Source organism: Meriones unguiculatus, chromosome 2, assembly GCF_030254825.1.
Source record: "Meriones unguiculatus strain TT.TT164.6M chromosome 2, Bangor_MerUng_6.1, whole genome shotgun sequence".
Classification (NCBI taxonomy): Eukaryota; Metazoa; Chordata; class Mammalia; order Rodentia; family Muridae; genus Meriones; species Meriones unguiculatus.
This window is the reverse complement of record NC_083350.1, coordinates 71,456,980-71,479,321: the sequence shown is the minus strand read 5'-3', so window position 1 is coordinate 71,479,321 and position 22,342 is coordinate 71,456,980. Positions and strand designations below refer to the sequence as shown.

Sequence of the window (22,342 nt, the reverse complement as noted above, 5' to 3'; positions counted from 1 at the left end):
ATGTCTCCTCTTCCCTTGTGACCTATCAAGGCGGTGCTGCCAGGGGAAAGTGATCTAAAAGCTAGCAAGTGAGTTCCCACTTCCCTTACTAGAGCACCCATATAAAGCCTAAGCTGTCTATATGCTACATCTTCATAGGTGGCTAGGCCCAGTTCATGCGTGGTCTTTGGTGGATGTTTCAGTTTCAGCAAACCCCTCTGGGCTCAGGTTAGTTGGCTCTGTTGTTTTTCTTCTGGAGTTCCTGTCACTTCTGGGTCCTCTTCTCTTTCCTCCCTCTATTCCTGACGACTCCCTATGCATCCACCAATGTTTGGCTGTGAGTATCAGCATCTTTGTGAGGAACTTCTGGGTGGAGCCTCTCAGAGGACAACTCTGGTAGGCTCCTGTCTGCAAGCTTAGTATCAGGGGTCGATAGGGTAGGTATTTGGTTGGGCAGGTATCAGTTGAGCATTCCCTCAGTCTTTGCTCTATCTGCTCCACTTTTATCCCTGCACGTCTCTTAGGCAGGGTAAACTTTGGGTTGAAGTTTTTGCGGGTGGGTTGGTGTTCTCCACCCTTTACTAGAAGCCTAGTCTAGTTAAAGGATATCTTCTTCAGTCTTTATGTTTTCTGCTACTAGGAGTCTCTGCTTGAGTCCCCCTCATATCCTCCTAGGAGCTTACCCTGACTTAGGTCTCCAGCTTGTCACAGGGATGTCCCACCCTCTTTTCTCTATATGATTTCTGTCCTCTTGCCCTTGTTCTCCTCAGGTCTGATCTCTACCCTCTTTCCAATTTGTGCCCCCTTTCCTACCTTGTTCCCTCTCTTCAGCAATTACTTCTTTCTATTTCTGTCTCTCCTTCTGAGTGAGATTTGTGCATCCTCCCTTGGGTCCTCCTTTGGGTTGTACCATATGGCTACAATCCACTTATAAGTGAGTACATGTCATGGGCATCTTACTGAGTCTGGGTTACATCACTCGGGATGGTCTCTCCTAGTTCTATTCATTTGCATGCAAATTTCATGAGTTCTTTGTTTTTAATAGCTGAGTAGTATTCCATTATGTGAATGTTCCATTGTAGGTTGTTTCTAGATTCTGGCTGTTATGAATAAAGCTGCTGTGAAAACAGTTGCGTAAGTGTCCTTGTTGTTGGGGGGGGGGGGTTATATATATCCAGGAGAAGAATAACTGGATCTTGAGGTAAAGTTATTCCCAATTTTCTAAGATAGGTCCAGGTTGATTTTCTTTCATCATTTTTTTTTATTTTTTTATTATTAGTTACATTTTGTTAACTCTGTATCCCAGCTACATCCTGCTCCTTCATTCCCTCCCAAACCCTCCCTCTCTCCCTTATCTCCTCCCTGCCCCTTTCCAAGTCCACTGATTGGGAAGGACCTCCTTCCTTTTCATCTAATCCTGTTTTATCAGGTATCTTCAGGACTGGCTGCAAAGTCCTCCTCTGTGGCCTAGCAGGACTGTTTCTCCCTTGGGGGGGGGGTGGGGAGATCAAAAAGCCTGCCATTGAGTTCCTGTCAAGAATAGTCCCTGTTCCCCTTGCTATGGGAAACCAATTGGCTACTGAGCTACCACGGGCATCATCCGAGCAGGGTTCTAGGTTATATTCATACATGGTCCTTGGTGAAGTGTCATTCTCAGAAAAGAACCCTGTGCCCAGATATATTTGGTCCTTGTGGAGCTCCTATCCTTTCCACATCATACTAACTCCCCACTTCAGTGATTCCCTGCACTCTGCCGAAGGTTTGGTTATGAGTCTTAGTATCTGCTTTGATACACTCCTAGGTAGAGTCTTTTAGGGGCCCTCTGCAGTAGGCTCCTGTTCCGGGTTGATTTTCAAAGTGATTACACAAGTTTACATTCCCACCAGGAATGGAGGTGTGTTCCCCTTTCTCCACTCCCTAGCTATCATGTGCTGTCACGTGAGATTTTGATATTAACCATTCTGACTGGTATGAGATGGAATCTCAGAGCCCTTTTGATTTGCATTTCTCTGATGACCAAGAAAGTTGAGCATTTTTTTAAAGTTCCTCTCCACTTTTCAAGATTCCTCTGCTAAGAACTCTCTGTTTAGTTCTGTGCCATATTTTTAATTGGATTATTTTGTTTATTCGCATTTGATTTCTTGAATTTATTATATATGTTGGATATTAGCCCTTTGTTGGATGTAGGATTGATTGGTGAAGGCCTTTTCTCAATCTTTAGATTGTCTTTTCATGCTATTGACAGTGTCCTTTGCCTTACAGAAGCTTTTCAGTTTCATGAGGTCCCATTTATTATTTGTTGATCTTAGAGCCTGAGCTGTTGGTGTTCTGTTTCAAAAGTTGTCTCGTGTGCGAATGAGTTTGAGGCTCTTCCCCACTTTCTATTATAATTGATTTGGTGTATCTGGTGTTATACTGAGGTTTTTGCTATACTTGGATTTGAGTTTTGTCATGGAATATCTTTTTTCTCTTTCTATGGTGATTAAAAGTTTTGCTGGGTATAGTAGTCAGACCTGACATTTGTAGTCTATTAGTGTCTGTCAGATATCTGTCCAGGCCCTTCTGGCTTTTAGAGTTTCTGATGAGAACTCAGGTGTAATAGGTTTGCCTTCATATGTGACTTTGGCTTTTTCCCTTGCAGCTTTTAATATTCTCTCTCTTTTTCTGCACATTTAATGTTTTGATTACTATGTGGCAGGGTGATTTTCTTTTTTGGTCCAATCTTTTTGGTGTTCTGTAAGCTTCTTGTATGTTTATAGGCCTTTCTTTAGGTTGGGAAAGTTTTCTTCTAGGATTCTGTTAAAAATATTTTCTGAGCTTTGGAGCTGGAGGCTTCTTCTTCCATTCCTACTATTCTTAGGTTTGGTCTTTTCATAGTGTGCCAGATTTCCTGGATGTTCTGTCAGAAGCTTTTTAGATTTAACATTTTTTTGGACTGGTGTATTGATTTCTTCAATTATATCTTCAACCCCAGAAATTCTCTCTTTCATCTTTTATATTCTGTTGGTGATGCTTGTGTCTGTAGTTCTGGTCCTCTTCCCTGGGTTTTTCATCTCCAGGATTATCTCATATTGTGTTTCATTCATTGTTTCTATCTCAGATTTAGGTCTTGAACAATTTTATTCATTTCCTTTTCCTGTTTGACTGTAGTTTTCTGTATCTTAAAAAATGTCTTTAAGGTATTTGTTCAATTCTCTCATCTATTTGAATGTATTTTTCTGTGTTACTTTAAGAGCTTAATTTTCTTCCTTTAATGCCTCTCTCACTTTCATTACCTTAGATTTAAAAACTTTTTCTTGTGCTTCAGGTGTGATATTATCTCTAGGGCTTGCTGTGGTAGGACCACTGGTGTCCAGTGATGTCATATGGTCTTGAGTTTTTACACTGTTTTTACACTGGCCTCTAGGCATCTGGTTGACTCTGGTGTTCACTGGCCTGGTGATCCCTCTGCTGGGTTCACTGGCTGTGCTCCAGGTGGGCCAGATAGCTGCAGAGCAAGCCAAAGACTTCTGAACCAAGAGTTGCTCAGGTGCCCCACAGGTCTCCTCAGGTTGGGGGTCAGTGGGGCTTTGGCCCTGCTCTTAGCTCACTTCCACTGGGTTCACTGCTTCTGCTGGGCTCACTGTTTCTGACCCTGGTGTACCAGGCAGCTGGGGGGCAGTTAGAGACCTCTGAGCTGAGAGCTGTTCAGGTGCCCCACAGGCCTCGTGAGGATGGGGCTCAGGAGATTTTTAAACACATAGCCAAGGCTGAGCTCTCTGATGAAGCCAGACAGGGAGGTGGGCTCAGAACCACAGACATATGCTTCTAGGTTTTTGAGTAGTTAGTAGCATGAAGATATGGGCTGAACAATGCAGAAATAAAGCAAATAAAATAATAAAAAATAATACTCATAATCACTGCACACATATTAACTCCTTTCAATGAGGCAGCTCTTAATATACAATCATTTTTATAAAGAAACTAAGGTTTAGAGAGGATAAAGAACTTGCCCAGCCATTTACCAAGAACTTGGATTCAGCCTGATACAGCTCCAAAATTCGGGTCTTGTTATATCCAGCACACAGGAATGTAATTCAGGTTCAAGTGTTATGGCACAGATGAAGGTTTTTAGTGACAGGGAAGGAATCAGGTGTAAGCCCAGCTCATATTTTATTTTTACGTGCTTATGCACATTGGAATCAGTGAATCTGGAGTTGTTTATTAAGTGTGGGTGTGGGAAGGGCAAGGAATAACACAAGGATTTGTAGGACAGTTTTCTTTCCCCCTGTCTGGGACAGTTGAAAGGTCATGGAACAACCGAATTCCAAACAATTTTGCCTTTCATAAATAATGCAGGAGGAAGATAGCTCCTTGGGAGCTGACCATGAATTTCAGACATTAGGAAAGCTTTGCGGATACTTACAATGTGCTCAAGCTTGCATTTCCTCTTGGAGAACATAGAGTGATTGCAGCTCAGTAGTGTGCATTCACTGTTGCAAAGCTGGGACAGGCTTCAGAGAATTCAGAGTTAGTTAATTCGTGCTGGGGACACAGGGCTGTATATGAGAAGCCTGCCGAGGGTGGAAGGAGGGATGGAGCCCAGGACAGGAGTAAAAACGGAAAGAGAAAAATCCTTCCAGAGAAGATGGAACCTGTCTGCTTAGTTCGCACCTTAACTCAAATCGCTGAGTTACATATTGAACTTATCGTTTCTTACTGAAAAGTTCCCAAACTTTCAGTCCTGAGGAGATTGGAAGGCTAAAGTGAATGTCCTAATGAGGTCTCTGTTTATCAGATGATGTGGTAAGTGCTAGGCAGGCATGGTGAATCCTGTAGTCCTAGGATTCTGGAAGCAGAGACAAGGAGCCGCACTGAATCAGTGAGCTTTGTGAACAAGTGAGGAAGGCTGTCTCAATAGCTGCTATGGAGAGCCCTCAAGAAAGATACCTGATGTCAGCCACTGCATGCAAGTACCCAGCAATGTAGATACATACCTGCACATGCATGTGTGCCCACACACACATGCAGACATACAAAGGTACACAGGCACACCATCAGTGCGTCCTTACCACATTTTGGTACATTCATGAATTAAGTCATTTGCTTTCCTCCTATTGAGTAACGGCTATTAATTGAAGTATCCTTTTACAATTTGATTACTTGTTTAGCATGAAATAACTTAGCAAAAATAGCCAAACAAGAAAATTATGATATGAGCTCCAGACCTTGGTCTATGACAAAGGATTTAAATACACTTGTAACTATCTGGGCACGTTTAACTATTCAAACAATCATAAAAGACGGGGTCTGAGATTTTAGATAATTAGCAAAAATCTTCCTTCAAAGTTCTGTGCAATTGCTATCCTTATGCAAGTTTTTGTACTGGCTTTGCATTTGATATATGTATGTTTTATTAGATTCATTTTTAATTTTTAACCCTTTAGAATTGGAACTTTGTATTTAGATAATTTTAAGTGTTTTTTTTTTTCTGCTTATTCTTTGTACTGAGCAAAGCGCATTTCACTAAAGCCATGGAGAATGTGTTGATTAATTTGAATTTATTAACTTGGTTGTAAACGTATTGTTTTCTATAAAAATACTTCAGACACTGCCTTAGTAATGTTAATCTCTTGGAAAAGTTGTTGATAACATTTTTAAGTTCATTTGTGTTCAAATGAATCTCAAGAGCTATGATTGTGCTATTATCATAAATAAAATATGTGAGTGCAGAGAATATTAAATACCCAGATTCCAGAGTTCTGTAGCTAGGCATCATTCACAAACCAGCAAGAACATGTGTGATTCATTAAAGTCAATGGAGTGTACCATTTCATCGTGGCATATCCATCATCCAAACATTTCAATTTTAGTTAACACACACACAAAACTAATTTAAAAGTCAAATGAGGAAATTAGTTCTCTTCTCTGTTACAATTCCACAGAGACATCAAGTAGTCAAATTTAGCCTCAAGGGGTGTAAGAACATATCAATATACTAGTGAAAACCTTGTAAAGGAGCACAGATCTGTGTAGACTAATGGTTTTCCCCATAACCATATCAACAGAAATGTATTTAGTGCTATAAAAGAGTCCCTCACTAATGCATTACAAATTACCAGCATTCTGTGTAGATTTACTCTCTCTTTCTCTCTGTCTCTGTCTCTCTCTCTGTGTGTGACAGAAAGAAAGAGAGAGAGAGAAAGAGAGAGAGAGAGTCCATTTTCTCAACAAAATTTAAATCCACCAATGGTTGACTAAAAATATTTTTCTCATGCACATTATAAACACCAGTGGGAACACCTCCTAGTTCATACCTTTTAGATTTCTCCTTCAATTGTATCAGCACCAAGATTCTAGACATACTCTTTCCATTGTCTTACTTTTTTTCTTGTTTTTGCCACATTTGTGGCTTCTCCTTCTTTTTCTTTGTTTCCTTTTAAACATTTGTTTATTAGTATCTAATATAAGGCTCATGAAGGGTTCTCTCCTTAACTTATTCATCTTTACATCTAGTTTTTAAACTCACTGCTATAAAATTGATTAATTTTGAATATTCATTTGTATCTGAGCCTATTCCTAAAATTAGGATTTCTTTATTGTCATTTGTACAGAGCTTTTTAAAAAAGAAAAAAAAAAAAAAAAGAAAAAAGTTACTAAGATTCCTTGGGTTTCTTGTTAAGGTGGTGTGTGTGTGTGTGTGTGTGTGTGTGTGTGTGTGTGTGTGTGTTTATGTGTTGGCCAGTCAAGAACACTCGCTCTTTCCTTAGGTGCTCTCTACCTTGTTTCCTTGAAACAGTGTCTCTCATTGGGCTGGAGTTTTCAAAGCAGACTGTTTGATTTGTGAGACCCATGGAGTTGTGTATCTCTGCTTCTCCAGCCCTGGGAAAGCAGAGATACACAAGTCCAGATCACAATTCTAGGCTACAAACAAACAAACATAGGTTCCAGATGATCAGTCACATGTTCAGCCTGCCAAGCACTTTATCAAGTGAGTGGGCATCCCAGCCCTGCTAAGCCATTCTTTTAGCCATGGCACTGTGCAGTAAATTGCTGCCCTGGAATTTTTGCTCTCCATATTTCCTGTGCCAGCATCTGTATTTTTGAGGACTCCAGCCTTCTCAGTATTAAGTAATTTCATCTTTTACATTCCAAAGTCTCTCTGGCTGCCAGAGAGTCTGCTCAGTAGATGTCTGCACAGGCTCTGGATGCCTTAGGGACCATGCAAGGGAGACATTTATTCTAGAAGAAGAAAGTTGTGGTCTTTTTTAGGGCATCAGGAGGGAACACTGCCGTTGAGTAGTGCATTTAGCTTATACATTTGTTAGGGGCTTTGTGTCACACTGCTGTCACACTGAGGACTTTAGGTAAGGGCTCAAGCTAGCACATTTTGTTTCCCCTTAGCTATGGCTGGAAGTAAAAAATGACTTGATGGATTCAAGTCATAGAGAGGATGATGAGGATTAATCTGTGCTTGAATAGAAAGGACAGTTTTGAAAATTTGTCAGCAAATCTGACCAAGTGGCATAGGTCTCCGCAATAGTCCTGGTAGCGCCTTCCTTTCCCCTAAGCACACTATAATTCCTACAGACTCAGACTCTTTTGTAGGAAACTTTGATTTCTCAAGACCATGTTATTTGCCTTACTTAGCATGATGTGTAACTGGCATATGTAAGACCTGATGTCCTTTCCCATGGTTTTCTAAGTCATAGACATAATTTTATGACTTGACATAGATCTGATTTTCTTATTTATCGCTCTTTGCAGTATTCCTGCATCTGCACTTTATGTCCCTCCTATGGATTTTGCTCAGCACACTCCTCTCTGCCTAACACTTCTATGCACTTTTTATTCTGAAGATCGCTTTTCATGGGAACTAACAATTGATCATGACAAATCCAGGTCAGGTATCATCAGTCACCACTCTTGAATATATGCTTTTTGGGGACTCTCTGAGCAGTGTAGATAAAAACCCCTTATATAAGAACCTCATGCCTCTTGGGAAAGAAATGTGGGTTTTTCTTTGGCTTGGAATCTGCCACTCTTAACCACCGAGGGACCCTTATTGCTGCTCTTGTATATTTTCTTCATAAGATACATGGCTGGGTCCCTCCTAGTCTACAAGTATTGGTCACATGCTTAGGCAGACTTCTTCCAAAAATGTGCTCAATGCTATCTCCACAGCACCCTAGAACACCCCTGCAGAACATCAAGCAAAATCAGAGACGGTGCCTCTCTCACTTGACTGTCTCTCCCCCAGTTAGATGATAAGCCCTCCAAGGCTACAAACCTGTTTATTTGCTTACCACTGTGTGCCAGCTCTAGCCCAGAATACGCATCAACATTAATCAACATAAAAACACCATTAGAGCTTTTTTCTATGCTCTAGTGATGTGAGAGTTTCATCTTCATAAAGCTGACAAACGTGTTTCTCTATCTATACACGTGTTCAGGTAGATGGATGTGTACATACATATATTTCACAGTATATATAAACATAGTAATGCCTTCTCACATTTAAGTCAACCTATGCAGTAAATGATACTGTTAGGATGGCAATACTTCGCTGTCATTCTCTGGCTGCAAAAGTCAGCGTAAAGAATAGAAACAGCGTGATGGATCTCCCTGGAACTGCAGGTGCTGCTCAAGGACAGTGTACAATGTCATAAGCTTGCTGCTTATGTAGAGATCATGATCTAAAGTCATTATCCTATATAGGACAATCTAACTTTTCCCCGACTTTTCCTAATGCACCAAGCCTGATACTTCTTAAAACATCTGAATTTGTATGACTTCCTTTCATGTCTTAGGAGAAAGATCATAGGCTAAGAAAGAATTTGTAAATTAAGAATAATCACCAGTTTCTGGAAGCATGGAGACAGCCCTTTGTTCGGTCATCATCCTGCCTCTTCACATGCCTGCAAATGATCACCATTTGATCCCTGATTTTAAGTTGTCAACAGCACTACATCTCAAGTAAGAGAATAGCTTCTCTTGGGTGGAAAGAACCTTGGGTAGAAAGAGGTTAGACTTTTATTCTATTTCATCCTATTGCGTGTGTGAGTGTTCCTATGTGTGGGAGTACATGAGTATCCTGTGTGCACCTACATGTGGAGGCAGAGGTCAACCTCAGGTGTTGTTCCCCAGGAGCTTGTTTGTGGAGACCACGTCTCTCACTGGGGCCTGCAGCTCGCAGAGTAAACTAGGCTGATTGCCTAGTGAGTCCTATGAATCCAGCTGTCCCTGCCTCCATGACACTTGCATTATAAGCCCATATGAACACAGCCAAGCTTTTATGTGAGCACAGGATATTAAACCCAGGTCCTCATGCTTGCAGAGATGTCACCCAGCCCTGATAATAACTCTTTGGTCACCCATTTTTTTTTTTTCTCATGTCGTCCAACATGCTAGGCAAGCACTCTGTCATATTGATGCAGGTGCTGCCCTAACGCGTCTTTGGACATTAAAAAGTATTAATCGTAAAAGGGAAATTCTGATGGCTGTCACATTTGCCTTTCTGAATGAGGATTGAGCATCTTCCCTAGGGTCTTCCTTATTGTTTGGTTTCTTTAGAAGTATAGATTTTAGTATGTTTATCCTTTATTATATGTCTAATAAGTGAGTATATACCATGTGTTTCTTTCTGCTTCTGGGTTACAGCCCCCTAGGTTTTAATATCAAGAAATGTGAGAAAAAAATGAGTTGAACAGATGTTATACTAGAAAAGATATACAACGGGGAGATATGCACACAGGTAAACGACACCACCAGGCGGCAGAGATATGCAAACTAAAACCGCAAGAGGCACCACTATGTCCTGTCCATTCCTGCTGTGAACTAGGATGCCTGGGGGCTTCAACAATGCTGGTGAGTTTTCAGGCAGCCTACTGTACAGCTGACTACTAACCTCCTTATCTAACTGGAGGATTAGACTCCTTTTTTATCCAGCAGGATTGAGAACATGTCTGCAAAGAGGCCTTTCCAAGTGGATTGACATGGTCTTAGCCATAAAAGCAGTCCCATGCTACCAACAGCCCAAATGTCAAAAACAAAGACTGTTCGTAATCAAACAACGGAATATTATACAGAATAGAAACAATAATATTATAGAAGAGGAACAAACTACTGTTATGTGCAGTCACTTAAAAATATTATGTTATGTGAAAAAAATGCCCTCTCTAAGTATGTGCATGGTCTCATTATGCTAAGTCAAAAAAGAGACCAAAATAAACCCAGGGCATAGAAATAAGAGAACATCTGGCCGGGTGTGGTGGCTCATGTCTGTAATCTCAGCCCTTGATTAGTTGAGGCACAAGGTTTGAGAGTTCAAGGGCAACTGAGACTACATAACAAAACTGTCTAAAAATGTACAGAAGAAAGGAGGTTCAGAGGTATGGGGCAGGGGTAGGGGTTGAGGTTGATTGCACAATGGAATAAGAGAACTATTCAGAATATAATATTCACACTTTAAATTTTGCTGGCAATTACTAGGTCTAGGCAATTTTCAACAATGCATAGAGTAAGCGCCAGATAGAGATTTGAACATCTTGTTGCCCACAAATTAAGATATGATAAATTGTAAACAAAAATGTTATTACTAAACACCATTTAGAATGTTTTCTTACTTTATAAGCATAAAAATACTATAAAGTTCTTTTTACAGTATTTCGTAAGTTTTTGCCTTCCTGGTATTTAAAGAATGTTTGCAACATTACTGAATGTTATTTCATTAGATTAAACCACACTTGATTATGGAACTCCAAATACACAAAAATAAAAAAACAGAAGAGAAAAAAAAAAAAACCCAAACCCACAAACAAACAAACTGCCATCACCCCCATCAAACACCATCTTGGCCTGAATAAAGATTAAATTTCTGAAGACGAATGCCATTGCCACTTCAGACCAGCAAGGGGAGCAGTTACACTTTGAGAAGAATTCTATCTCTGCCATTGAATTAGTCTTCTAAGGCACTTTAATGAGAGGAGGAGAATGGACATTTGGGTATCATCACATTGGAAATGATAGATCATTTGGATGCAAGAGATAAATACAGGCAACCTTGACCCTCTAGATTCCTTTTTCCAACCTCAAGGAGAAGGAGAAAAACGCTTGCAGGTGAGTTTATTGGAATAATATGTTCATGAAATTCAGGCAGCAGGAAGGTAGTTAAGAGAACAGCCAAATTAACTGTAGGGTGCCACTCTTTTCTTAATTATTTCTGCACAGGAATAACACTGTATGATCCTCTCCCCACCTGAACCTTGAGACTGCAGTTTTCTGTGTATGAAGGAATGCTGTATATGTCTGTGGGAATCGAGAAGCTTGTTGAACCTCCACAGTTGCATGACAGGGAAGGCAGGAAAAGGCACTCACACCCTTGCAGTATACATAATCGGGTCTCTTTTGAGACAAATCAAACTTGAATATTAAGGTTTATGCTGCACGTCTTTAAGAAAAAAAGGTTATCCTTTTAATCAGTTCTTGTTTTCACATAAACTCAGGAAGCCCATAGAAAACTCTGTACCTAGCCCTCCCTACCAGTTTTGGTAATCCTGCCTTTACAGAGGAGAATGTTCTGGCTGGAAATAGGAAACATGCCCTACAGTATTGATAATGAAAAGCAGAGTGCTATCAATGCTTGAATGATGATTGATTGCCCTTTTTATACCCTGACCTTAATCTTAACACCAAAGCTATTTGCCCAGGGCTGAAATACCTATTCTGCAACCTGCAGTGTTTGCTAAAGCCAGATGTGCTCTGTTCTCTTTGAACACAATAACCATAAGGGCACTGAACACAGAAAAACAAGTCTCTTCCAGGAACTGTGCCCAGGAGGGAGCAAGAAAGCACCTAATGAATGCAAAGCTAGAGGATGCAAGCCCAAGAAGGTAGACTTTGTGAAGGTAACCACAGAAACCGGCGGGTAGAAAAATCTTCCTATAAAAACACACGCACCCCAGCAGCTTTCATTCAAAGCCTCCTTCCATTTCAAGAGTGGAATCTGTTTTCAATATGGAACAAGACATTATATAGGGACCCTTTGAATGGGTGGAAGATTTTCTTTATGAAATTCCAAGGAACATTTCTCAGTTCAATAACTAAGAATGAAAGTGCCTTAAAAGCATGCCTTCTTATCTCCCCCGTAAGTACAGAATCAGAAAACGCAAGCCTCAGACTCCATTACCCATTTTATCAAGGGCTCAACTTGGACATGCTACAGTCTAGACTATATTCTTGCTAATGAGAACTTATGGACTATAGAGCCATGGTTGTAGCTCAGTTGATGGCATTCTTGCCCAGCATGCACAAGGCCCTAGGTTCAATCTTCAGCAATGGGTATAATGTTGTACACCTGTAATCTCCAGCTCTGGATGATGGAAGAGGCTGGATCAGAAGCTCAAGTTCATCCTCAGCCACATCATGAATCTAAGGACAGCCTGGGCTAGAGATTCTGCCTCAGAAACAAAGAGAAAAATAAAAAGGATTGACCTCCGGTGACCGTTGTTTGGCCACCTAGCAGAAGACCTTCAAAGAGCAGTAAGAAAAACAGGTAAACAAAGAACACCACCCCATATTGGTTTAGAATTTAACCCTCACTGAATTTATTTCCCATTGTGTGGGGAATAAATAAATAATAAATATCCCAAAGTTTAGCAAAATCTGCAAGATACATAAAGGGTAAGAATGCCAGTATAGAAAAAAATAAGCAGAGGACCCAGAAATTAGACCCCAAGTTAAGGAGGAAATGGGAGGCAGTGTTGTTAGGGCCAACAGACAGAGAATGCACAGGTTTTTGGTTTCTTCCTTAACAGGTACAGAATGAACGTGGTGACAAGCCAGGCATGAATGAAATGCTAGTTGCAGAAGACGCTGGTGTAGAGTGCCCAGTGCTTAAAGCACACCTAGGGAAAGACAGATACACATTTTTTTATGTGGCGACAGAAGAAGCGCCCAGGATCCTTCCCACCTGGGAAACACAAAGATGTATTTGCCCTTTCGTTGGGCTCCCTCCCATCTTATGGGGGGTGTCTCATATGTGTGGGAGAGAATGTTCAGGTGTCCTGAGGCAAGGTAGAGAGAGACTGAGAGGTCAGCACAACCGGCTGAAAAGAATATACAGGAGGCAAGGAGCGTGGAGGTGAATAGCATGTGATCCATGCTGGGACTGAAGAGCGGAATTAGCTTTAGGACTAAATGGAAAGAAGAAGAAGAAGAAGAAGAAGAAGAAGAAGCTCTGGGCTTCCCAGACTTTTAATTAGTCTCCAGAGTTGTCCTCTCACAGAAACCGAGGGTTTTGTTTCCAACTGACAGGCTTCCCTAATGTTTCAAATATTGTTCGTGGAAGACCCCTGTATTCATTATCCCCAAAGATCTAGAGTAGTCACTAGCACCTTGCAGTCATCAGTAATGAATAATCACTGGCTGAGTGAGTCAACCATGCTCCCACATGAGGCATCTGTCTTACATTAATTAAAATGGGAGTCAATAACGTGCAAAATTTAGCCTATATTTTCTTTATTACTGCCATTTGGCAAATTGAGAGTGAGAGCTCTCGCAGTTCAAATCTTCCTCTGAGGAAAGTTTAGGAACTATCAAGATAGATTTTGGCAGCTCTCTCTTGGGTCCCCAAGGCTCAGTAAGTGTTTGAGGAGGACACAGGCTTTTCTCCTAGTGGCTGATGAAATAACCTGTGTCCACACATGGGAAGAAGTCTGTCTTGTCTATTTACAACTAGGAAATTCTTTATTGAGATTTAAAATTGGTGCCCAGCGAGGCACAGAGAGCAGGCAGTCTGAGTGCTTGTTACTTGGCTCTAGTTTTACATTTGTGTTTCAGGAGTGGGTGGTGCTGCAAAGTGGTTCTGCTGACTTTTCAGCCAGGGAAGAACTGAGCATCAAGTGGAAGGTGAGGCTGAGGTGGGGTTGAGGGGTCAAGGATGGGTGGAGAGAAAATAGAAGTTAGAACGGTTGTTGTAGGCCACTGTCCTACCATCCACAATAGCCTCCTGGAGTTGAGCTAATGGGTGAGAGTTTATGACCCCAGGGAGAGCTGGAAATGACCTTTAGGTAATCTACAGTTTATATAATAATGATATGAACCTTGGGGTCCCAGGCCACTGACTCTGAACAAAAAAAAGATACTTTTTTTATTTGAGTCAGGGTTGAGAATGAAGTTCAAAATCTTGAGTGCCTCAGGGTCCTGCACTGACCAGCATTTTTCACTGTCCCCTCAACAGCACTCTCAGCCTTAGCCTCTCACTTAGCCTCGCTCTTAGCCTCTCAGACCATCAAACCTAGATGACAAAATCATGGATTTTAGTTGTGGCAGAGCCCAGCGATGTGGCTGTACTTGCAAAGTCATCTTTTCAGAACCAGCTATCTGTGCTACTTATGAAAATTAATATATACTCTCTTGCTTTTTATTCTTCATGGTGACTGCCTGTCCCCTGACACCCCCCTCACTCAGAAGGTAGCTTGTATTTGCAGAGAGTAATAATGGGCCAGTGGCCATCTCCAACACACTTTCTCTGTGTGGCTGGTACACAACTAACTTTTCATGACCCCAGGAACACACTCTTTCCCCTGCTTTAGCAAATAGGCTCAGAGAGGCCATGCAGCAGCCCTCTGGGAACCATGTCTATGGTTACACCACCATGTTCTTGGTGTAACATTTCAGTTTATGAAAGTTTTCACGCAATTACAAATTCCTCCAAACTTTGAGTTTGTTGTTGTCTTTGTCTCCATTTCACACATGGTACACAGGTAGTGGAACTGTTTTTCAAACATTTGTCCTGCCACTCTCTGTCCTGAGCTTGCCTCCATAAGATCATAGAAAGAGAACTCATTTGATCAGGCAAAAAAATACTAGACATATCCTATTTCTTTATATTCTCCAACAAATGTACCTTCCAATTCTCTTTTTCCTCCTGTGGAGGGGAAGGATTGTTCCATTATGTGTCCCTAAGAGTTCTCTCTTTTATCTCTGGGTGCTTTTATTTATTCCTATATTTATGTTCACTCCTACTCAGACAACACTCAGTTCTCTCTGAACTCTACTTGCTTTGAGCATTTACTGAGTATCTCTAGTTGATCTCATTCCTTTATGTGTTCATCATCCCCCTGTGCTCACCTTTCCAAGCCACAGCTCATTCACAGTGAGACTTATTTCTGGGATTAACCATGTATCTCTTTATCTCACTATCCCTGCTTGCATTGCTTGGAAGGCTACCATTTCCATTGACTTAGATTCTGTTCATCCTCCAAATTCTGTCCTTTCAGCTCAAATGTCAACCCAGAATGAATACTTCCCTCCTCTTCTAATCAGGTTGAATGGGTATTTGCTGTGTTGCTCATTATTTCCTATATTGGATAGCACATCACATCATTTATCGCATGAGAAAGTTGCCTCAGTCTCTCTTTCAGCTTATACCCTGCCCACACAGTGAGTACAAGAGGGTTTTACTTATCACCAATCCCTTATGCAATGAGCATGGTCCTTGGCTTTTTCTTTTCATTGAATGAATAAAAGAACAAGTGGTGATGTAATCCCTACTCTGATTTTTCGATAGGTCTCAAGGAAAAAAATGATCTGATTTCTTAATCTTTATTATTATCCTGGGGATTTGTTTTGCTTGCCTTGTGAAAATATTGAGCCTCAGGTTAAAAAAAAATGCTTACTCTATGGTGTCATCAAAATAGTAAGAGTGTATTATCTTCCTTATATAAGTAAAGATAGTATCTTACCCAGGAGGCCACTGCTATGAAAAGCCATCAAAAATAAAATGTATACTTGTTAGTTTTAAAAAGATAGGAGTTGATCCTTTCCTATAAAAATTGCTCCCGAGGCATGGTGGCTCATGCCTGCAATCTCAGCATGGAGAGGCTTGGACAGGAATATTTCTGTGAGTTTGAAATCTTTTGAGCTTTATAGTGGGTACTGAGCTAGCCTAGGGCATCTAGACAGAGTCTATCATAAAAGGAAAAGAACATATATTCACATATCTCACAATAGCCAATTTCAACAGACTGAAGTCATAGGCTTGAAGCTGGGGGAAGGTAATGTAAGTGTGAATTATGTGAGTCAGAATTTATTGAATGCAATGTAACTTCATTACTTTCAGTACTATGATGGGCCAATAAAGTCTAAGGACACATTTACTTAATGACATGGATCCTTACTTGCTAGCTGGATCTTTTTGCCTAAAGAGCATGATATGCGCGAGCCGTGAAAAGATTTTCGCATGAGTTGCAAATCCTTTCCTTCTGCACTCAGCCAATCCATTCCTCGAAGACCATCCAAATAAAATTTCAGGCCTTGCCTAGACTGAATGATTTGTAGTGGTGATATCAGATTTGATAAGGTTTTACTGGATTCACAAAAGAAGGCATTTTGAAATTTTAAAAAGTATAGTTCCATGCCTCAGGGAAGTAGTATATAGTTTAAAATAAAAATAGAAAATGATATTTTTTTTTTCAAATAGGACAAATATTACTTATTCCACGAGTTGAGAAAACATCAACAAAACCTCTGGTCTCCTTGGTAAACTCCTTTTGGATTTGGGTCCTGGTCTGCTGGCTTCTCTCCCCCCCCCTCAGAGACTTTATCTGCTCTCACAGTGTTGCCTGGGCTGTGGTTTCTGATGCTCACTCTCTCACAGACAGGTACTTGGAAGCAATGGTAAGGCCTGCAGGTGTGCTGCGTGCTCTGCTAGTCTAAGGAGTGGAGACAAGAGGAAGGCACTACTCACCGGTCCTGGGCACACGCTGTGAGGAATGCACCAGCCGCCATTCTGCCAAACAACAGAAAGGACATTTCTACATCAGCACCTCAGCCAAAGGCATTCGCACAACTTTCCACCTGAAGATGACTCCGCATCTCCAATATTTGACTTGTGACAGTGATAGTACTGGCGAGGCAGGAAATCTGTACCTTAGGAAATCTGGCATTGCTTTCAAGCTTTGCCTCACACAGACGTGTGTCTGTGATTATCACCCCTGTGGCAGGGAGGGGGCTGGGAAAGCTGGCGCTGGAAGAGGTTACCGTACAGGTGAAGGGTTTCCTTGAGTTAGCATTTTACTTTAAAATCTGCCAGCATATTAACCTATGACTGTATTCTCCAGTTAAGATCATGGCATCAGCTACACTCCAGGGCAGGGGTACTTGACCATTGCAAAAAGGACTTAGTGCTGTTGGTTTTGCCTTAGTGATGTTTTGTTTATTTGTTTTCATGTTTGATTTCTTTTTGAGAGGAGGGAAGAGAGGGAGGAAGAGAAGGAGAGTGGGTGGATAGGGAGGTAGGGAGGATCTAGGAAAAGTTTGGGAAGGAAAAGAATATGATCAAACTATATTGTATGAAAAAAATTTTGAAGTAATTGATTTATTTTTATTTTATTTTTATAAATTAATTTTATTCACTTCATTTTCCAGCTGTTGCCCCTCCCCCTCCCAATCCCTTCCTTTCCTCTTTTTCTCCTATGCCCCTCCCCAATTCCAATGGTAGGGGAGGTCCTCCTTCCCTTCCATCTGACCCTATTCTATCAGGTCTCATCAGGACTGGCTTCATTGTCTTCCTCTGTGGACTGGTAAGGCTGCTCCCCCCTCAGATGGAGGTTATCAAAGAGCCAGCCACTGAGTTCATGTCAGAGACAGTCCCTGTTCCTATTACTGGGGAACCCTCTTGGACACTGAACTGCCATGAGCTATGTCTGTGCAGGGGTTCTAGGTTATCTCCATGCATGGTCCTTGGTTGAGTCTCAGAAAAGACCCCTGTGCACAGATTTTTTGGTTCTGTCGCTCTCCTTGCTGGGCTCCTGTCCCCTTCAGGTCTTACTATCTTACTTCTTTCATAAGACTCCCTGCACTTTGCCCAAAGTTTGGCTATAAGTCTCAGCATATTTTGATACCCTGCTGGGTAGAGCCTTTCAGAGGCCCTCTGTGGTAGACTCCTGTCCTGTTCTCTGTTTTCTCCCTCTTCTAACATCTGTCCCGTTTGCCTTTCTGAATGAAGATTGAGCATCTTACTCAGTGTCCTCCTTGATTAGCTTCCTTAGGTGTACAGATTTTAGTATGATTATCCTATATTATAGGTCTACTATCCACTTATAAGTGAGTATAAACCATGTGTGTCTTTCTGCTTCTGGAGTCTTTCTCATTCAGTATGATCTTTTCTAGATCCCACCATTTGCCAGCAAATTTAATGATTTCCTTGTTTTTAATTCCTGAGGAGTATTTCAATGTATAAATGTACCACAATTTCTGTATCCATTTCTCTATTGATGGACATCTGGGTTGTTTCCAGCTTCTGGTTATTACAAATAAAGTTCCTACTAACATGGTTGAGTAAATGTCCTTGTTGTGTACTGGAGCGTATTTTGGATATATGCCTAGGAGTGGTATAGCTGGATCTTGAGGTAGCACTATTCCTAATTGTTTGAGAAAGCGTTAGATTGATATCCAAAGTGGTTGTACAAGTTTACATTTGAATAGTAAAATTTCATAGACAAATCATTGTACAAAACTGAGTACTTTGTAAAAGTATGATTGGGGATACACGGACAAGTATGTCAGGTTCATCTTCTAGTAATAAGGATCTGTGGTTCAGTATCCCATACCGCAGTTGGCAAGGCTAGAAGGAGGAAGCGAACTGATATCCAGGCAGCTATGGTTTGCAAGGGAAATGATCCATGGTCACTTAAGTCATCCACCCAGAACCAGTAGGAGCGTGTTCTGCGGGGAAGAACAGCAAAGGAGTTCTTTTCTTCCTAATGAGCAAGAAGGGCCTGTCCTGCCAGATGGAGTTGCTCAAACATAGCATAGCTACGTGTTCACTCGTCTACAGGACAGGAAAGGAAAGCCTTGGCCCGTGCACCCGGGACGAGCTTCCTTGTTCCTCTACAGAGTTCTAATTCTCCCTTAATACCTCATGAGTGCACCACACATACTGTATTAAAATATATCCTGCACTACACAGCATATTTTAAGTAGTGTTAGTTATATTTAAAATGTTTCCTATACTGCCTATGTACTGTGTATTTGACATATAAATATAGAAAATTTGCCCTCTGAATGCCTAAAACATTTCCTTCGAAATATGTCCTTTTAAATATGAACAGGTACTTAAATGCCATGGCTTCAGTCGTGCTAGGGATGTTGGGTCTCTGTCCCATCCTGTTCCATTTAAATAACCTGCTGCTGGCATGACTCATTTATCATAATTGTTTTTTTTTTTCCTCTTGCCCAAATTGAGACCACAAATCTTCACTCCTCTTATCTTTTTAATCAGTCTTTCACCAAATTTCATTTGTTTAAAAATGTACCAGGCTACACTTGCATCAGAGAGGTACATTTCTGGCTTTAGGGCAACTTAAAAATAAACCCAGGGGCCTTTCTGAGCTGCGCTGTTTTGAGTGTCCCAGTGTAAGGTATCAGCAGTTCCACTGCTTTAGTAATTCCTGCATTTTGCATGAAGGTATTTCTAAGTCATTTCTACAGCTCATCAATAAGTTATAATCCTTCAGTACAGCTGATCCCCACAGTTGTAACCTGAGATGCAAACCCGCCACCTCAACCTACTTTAGTGTAATTGCACCTCGACTTTAGCTGTTCATCTGTGTAACAGCAGCACGATTAAGGTCACAGTTTCCTCACTCACCCATGAGAATACCCTTTAGATCACAGCACCACGTCTTCCCTCCCCCACACGTTTCCCCAGCATGTTACCATCATCCGTGTGCACCAGCCCTCAGTGATGGAAATAGTTAAATTACTGCGGAAAAGGAGATACGCAAATGTCGAGAGCATCTGCTTTATCTCTGAGGATACTCTGCTAATTTGCACATTGCTTGCAAGGTGGAGTGTTCTCTGCAAGCATTGTTCTGAAGTTACCCAGCTTATAATGACCAAGGAGGATAACGGGGATGTGGTCATGGCATGTGCTTCCCCTCAATGGCTGGTATAGCACCACACTGCAAGGCCAACTGAATTTACCTATCCATCTGTCTGTCTGTCTGTCTGTCCATCCATCTAGTGAATCTGGAAACCTGACGTTAGGAAATAAGGAGTTCACCCAGGGAGAGTCTGCGTTTTTCCAGCCTGCTTCATCTCTCTACACATCACAGATAGAGCTACATTAGTCAGATACTGCTCCTCTCCTAGAGTGTACAGCAAAGTTGCTGGATGCTAGGATGACCCAGTTTTACTCTTCCTTATAAGTTGCCACAATCTAATTCAGTGTCAAGCATAAATGCATGTGGTATTAAATTAGAGTTCTGAGAGATACATATCTTTGAAGTTATGATAAAAAGGCAGAAAAGTTTTACAGACTGTCTTCAAGGGGAAAATGTTTGCTCTATTTGCTAGTAACAATAGTGGCGTATAGGGTTCTTCAAAGTCTTTGTTCACTTCGAACTTCTAAATCATTCTTACTTCTGCTTACTATCGTGTGTGTACACAGTGGCCATGGAGACCAGAAGGGCACATCAGATTCCTTGCAGCTGGAGTCAGATGTCTGTGAACTCTCTGATGTGAGTGCTGGCATCCAGACTCTTGTCCTTTGATAAAGTAGTAATTACTCATTAAAAAAAAAAGAAAGATTTATTTTATTTATTTATTATATATACAGTGTTCTGTCTGCATACCAGCAGAGGGCACCAGATCTCATTATAGACAGTTATGAACCACCATGTGGTTGCTGGGAATTCAACTCAGGACCTCTGGAAGAGCAGCCAGTGCTCTTAACCTCTGAGCCATCTCTCCAGCCCAGTAATTACTCTTAACTGAAGTGACATCCCCAGCCCTTTACTAGCAGATTCATGTATTAAGAGCCTAGGGTGTGTGCTCAGTCCACACTGACTTACTAGCTAGTTGAGCATTTATTAACCATTACGGCTATCTTCCCACTTGACCTCCTGTGGAATGCCTGTTTTCTATTGTGCCTACAAATGAACACGCTGTGGGACTCAGCTGGCAACGCACAGTGCATCAAAACGGAATTTTTCTGTTGTCCCCAGCCTTTAATCTGAATACTTATGCTTTACAGCAAACTGCACCCTTTGAAACTTGGTGTAGAAGCCACTGTAAGTGGATATTTCCATTGTTTAATGAAGGAAAATCATTTAAAGCAATCAGCACTTCACCAGTCTTTACCGGGAGGACTAGAGAGTTACAAAGCTTGAGTATTATGAGGCCATGGGTGCTGGGAACTGAACCCAGGCATGTGCTTTGAGCCACTGAGCCATTTCTCCACTGCCACTCCCCCAAAGCCTCGTTCTCAGTAAGGAGCCAGGTTTTGCTTTTCCAGGTAAGTCATGCAGAAATGTGAGGATTAACACTCTCTCCATTTTGAGAGCGGTTACTTGATGCAGAGCAAACAGGAGCGTCACAGCAGTTATGTGTAGGTCCTTCACGGTGCAATGCTTAGATGCTGGATTTAAAAGTGTATCCCGATTCTCTCTTTTGAAGTACTGATATCATCTTGCTGTAACTTTCCCCTTTTCTTTTAAATTGCTGAATATACAATTATTTGATCAATCAGAGCCACGACGACTGCTAGCAGAGTGAGTGTTATTAAACAGCAGGCGTGCTGCCAAGTGCTTTTTGTGGACCTGTGTTTCACATATTAGAAATTGCACGAGAATTGGGCTGGGAGTAAAGCTGCCAGTTCCCAGACTTGTGCCTCCTCCAGTAGTCCACACCTCAGCTCATCTCCCACTGTCCCCAGTTTCAGTTCCTCCGAAGCTAACCAAGAACTTAAAAGTACAAAGCAGAACTGTTTCAGATTTACATTTTCTTTTTCCTGATAGTTTACCATTCTCTTCTCGACATCTTATTCTATTACTTACGGTAATCTAACTTGAGAAATTTTTTGAAACATATTCGTAGAAGCAGTAACTACTTGCTATGCATATGCGTGTCAGCATATCGTTTGCTTTCATAATTTGTAACTGCATTATTATATGGACAAAGAAAATTAACAAGGAGAGTCTGGGGATGAGCTTAACTGACTGTACCAGATCAGACAAGGCCTAAGTTTACGGGTGGCCTGGAGCGCTCCTAATGTTGAAATGGCCGAGAGCACCAGCCTGTCTGTGTGCGGAGGGGAGGGAGCCAGGTGTCTTGCTTCTCTGCCTGCCGCTTATTGATTAGATCAGCTCTTTGACAGCATTTCGCAAGCAGACGGTATGTTCAGGTGGTTCTTCCTGCCGTGCTCCATTACCTCCCTCTCACCTACTCCTGTCTCTGGCCCCTTCTCTCCACAGGCTCTTCCTTTAATCATGCCTTTTTGTTTTGTTGTTGTTATGTACTTATTTTCGCCAGGACTGTAAGCAGTGTGGCCACAAACCTAGAGCTGCCTGGAGGAGCCTGTGGGGGATGGGGAGGCGCT

The 22,342-nt window shown here is 41.5% G+C and overlaps 1 protein-coding gene across 2 annotated transcripts in view; it reads right to left on the bottom strand.

Moving 5' to 3' along the window:
* Chst9 (carbohydrate sulfotransferase 9) overlaps positions 1-22,342 on the bottom strand; it is a 270,592-nt gene that overhangs the window by 89,399 nt on the left and 158,851 nt on the right. For both annotated transcript variants that reach the window (XM_060377647.1, XM_060377648.1), the window contains one exon: positions 16,709-16,750. In XM_060377647.1, coding sequence (XP_060233630.1) covers positions 16,709-16,750 — 42 coding nt within the window. The remainder of the gene's footprint in view (positions 1-16,708; positions 16,751-22,342) is intronic.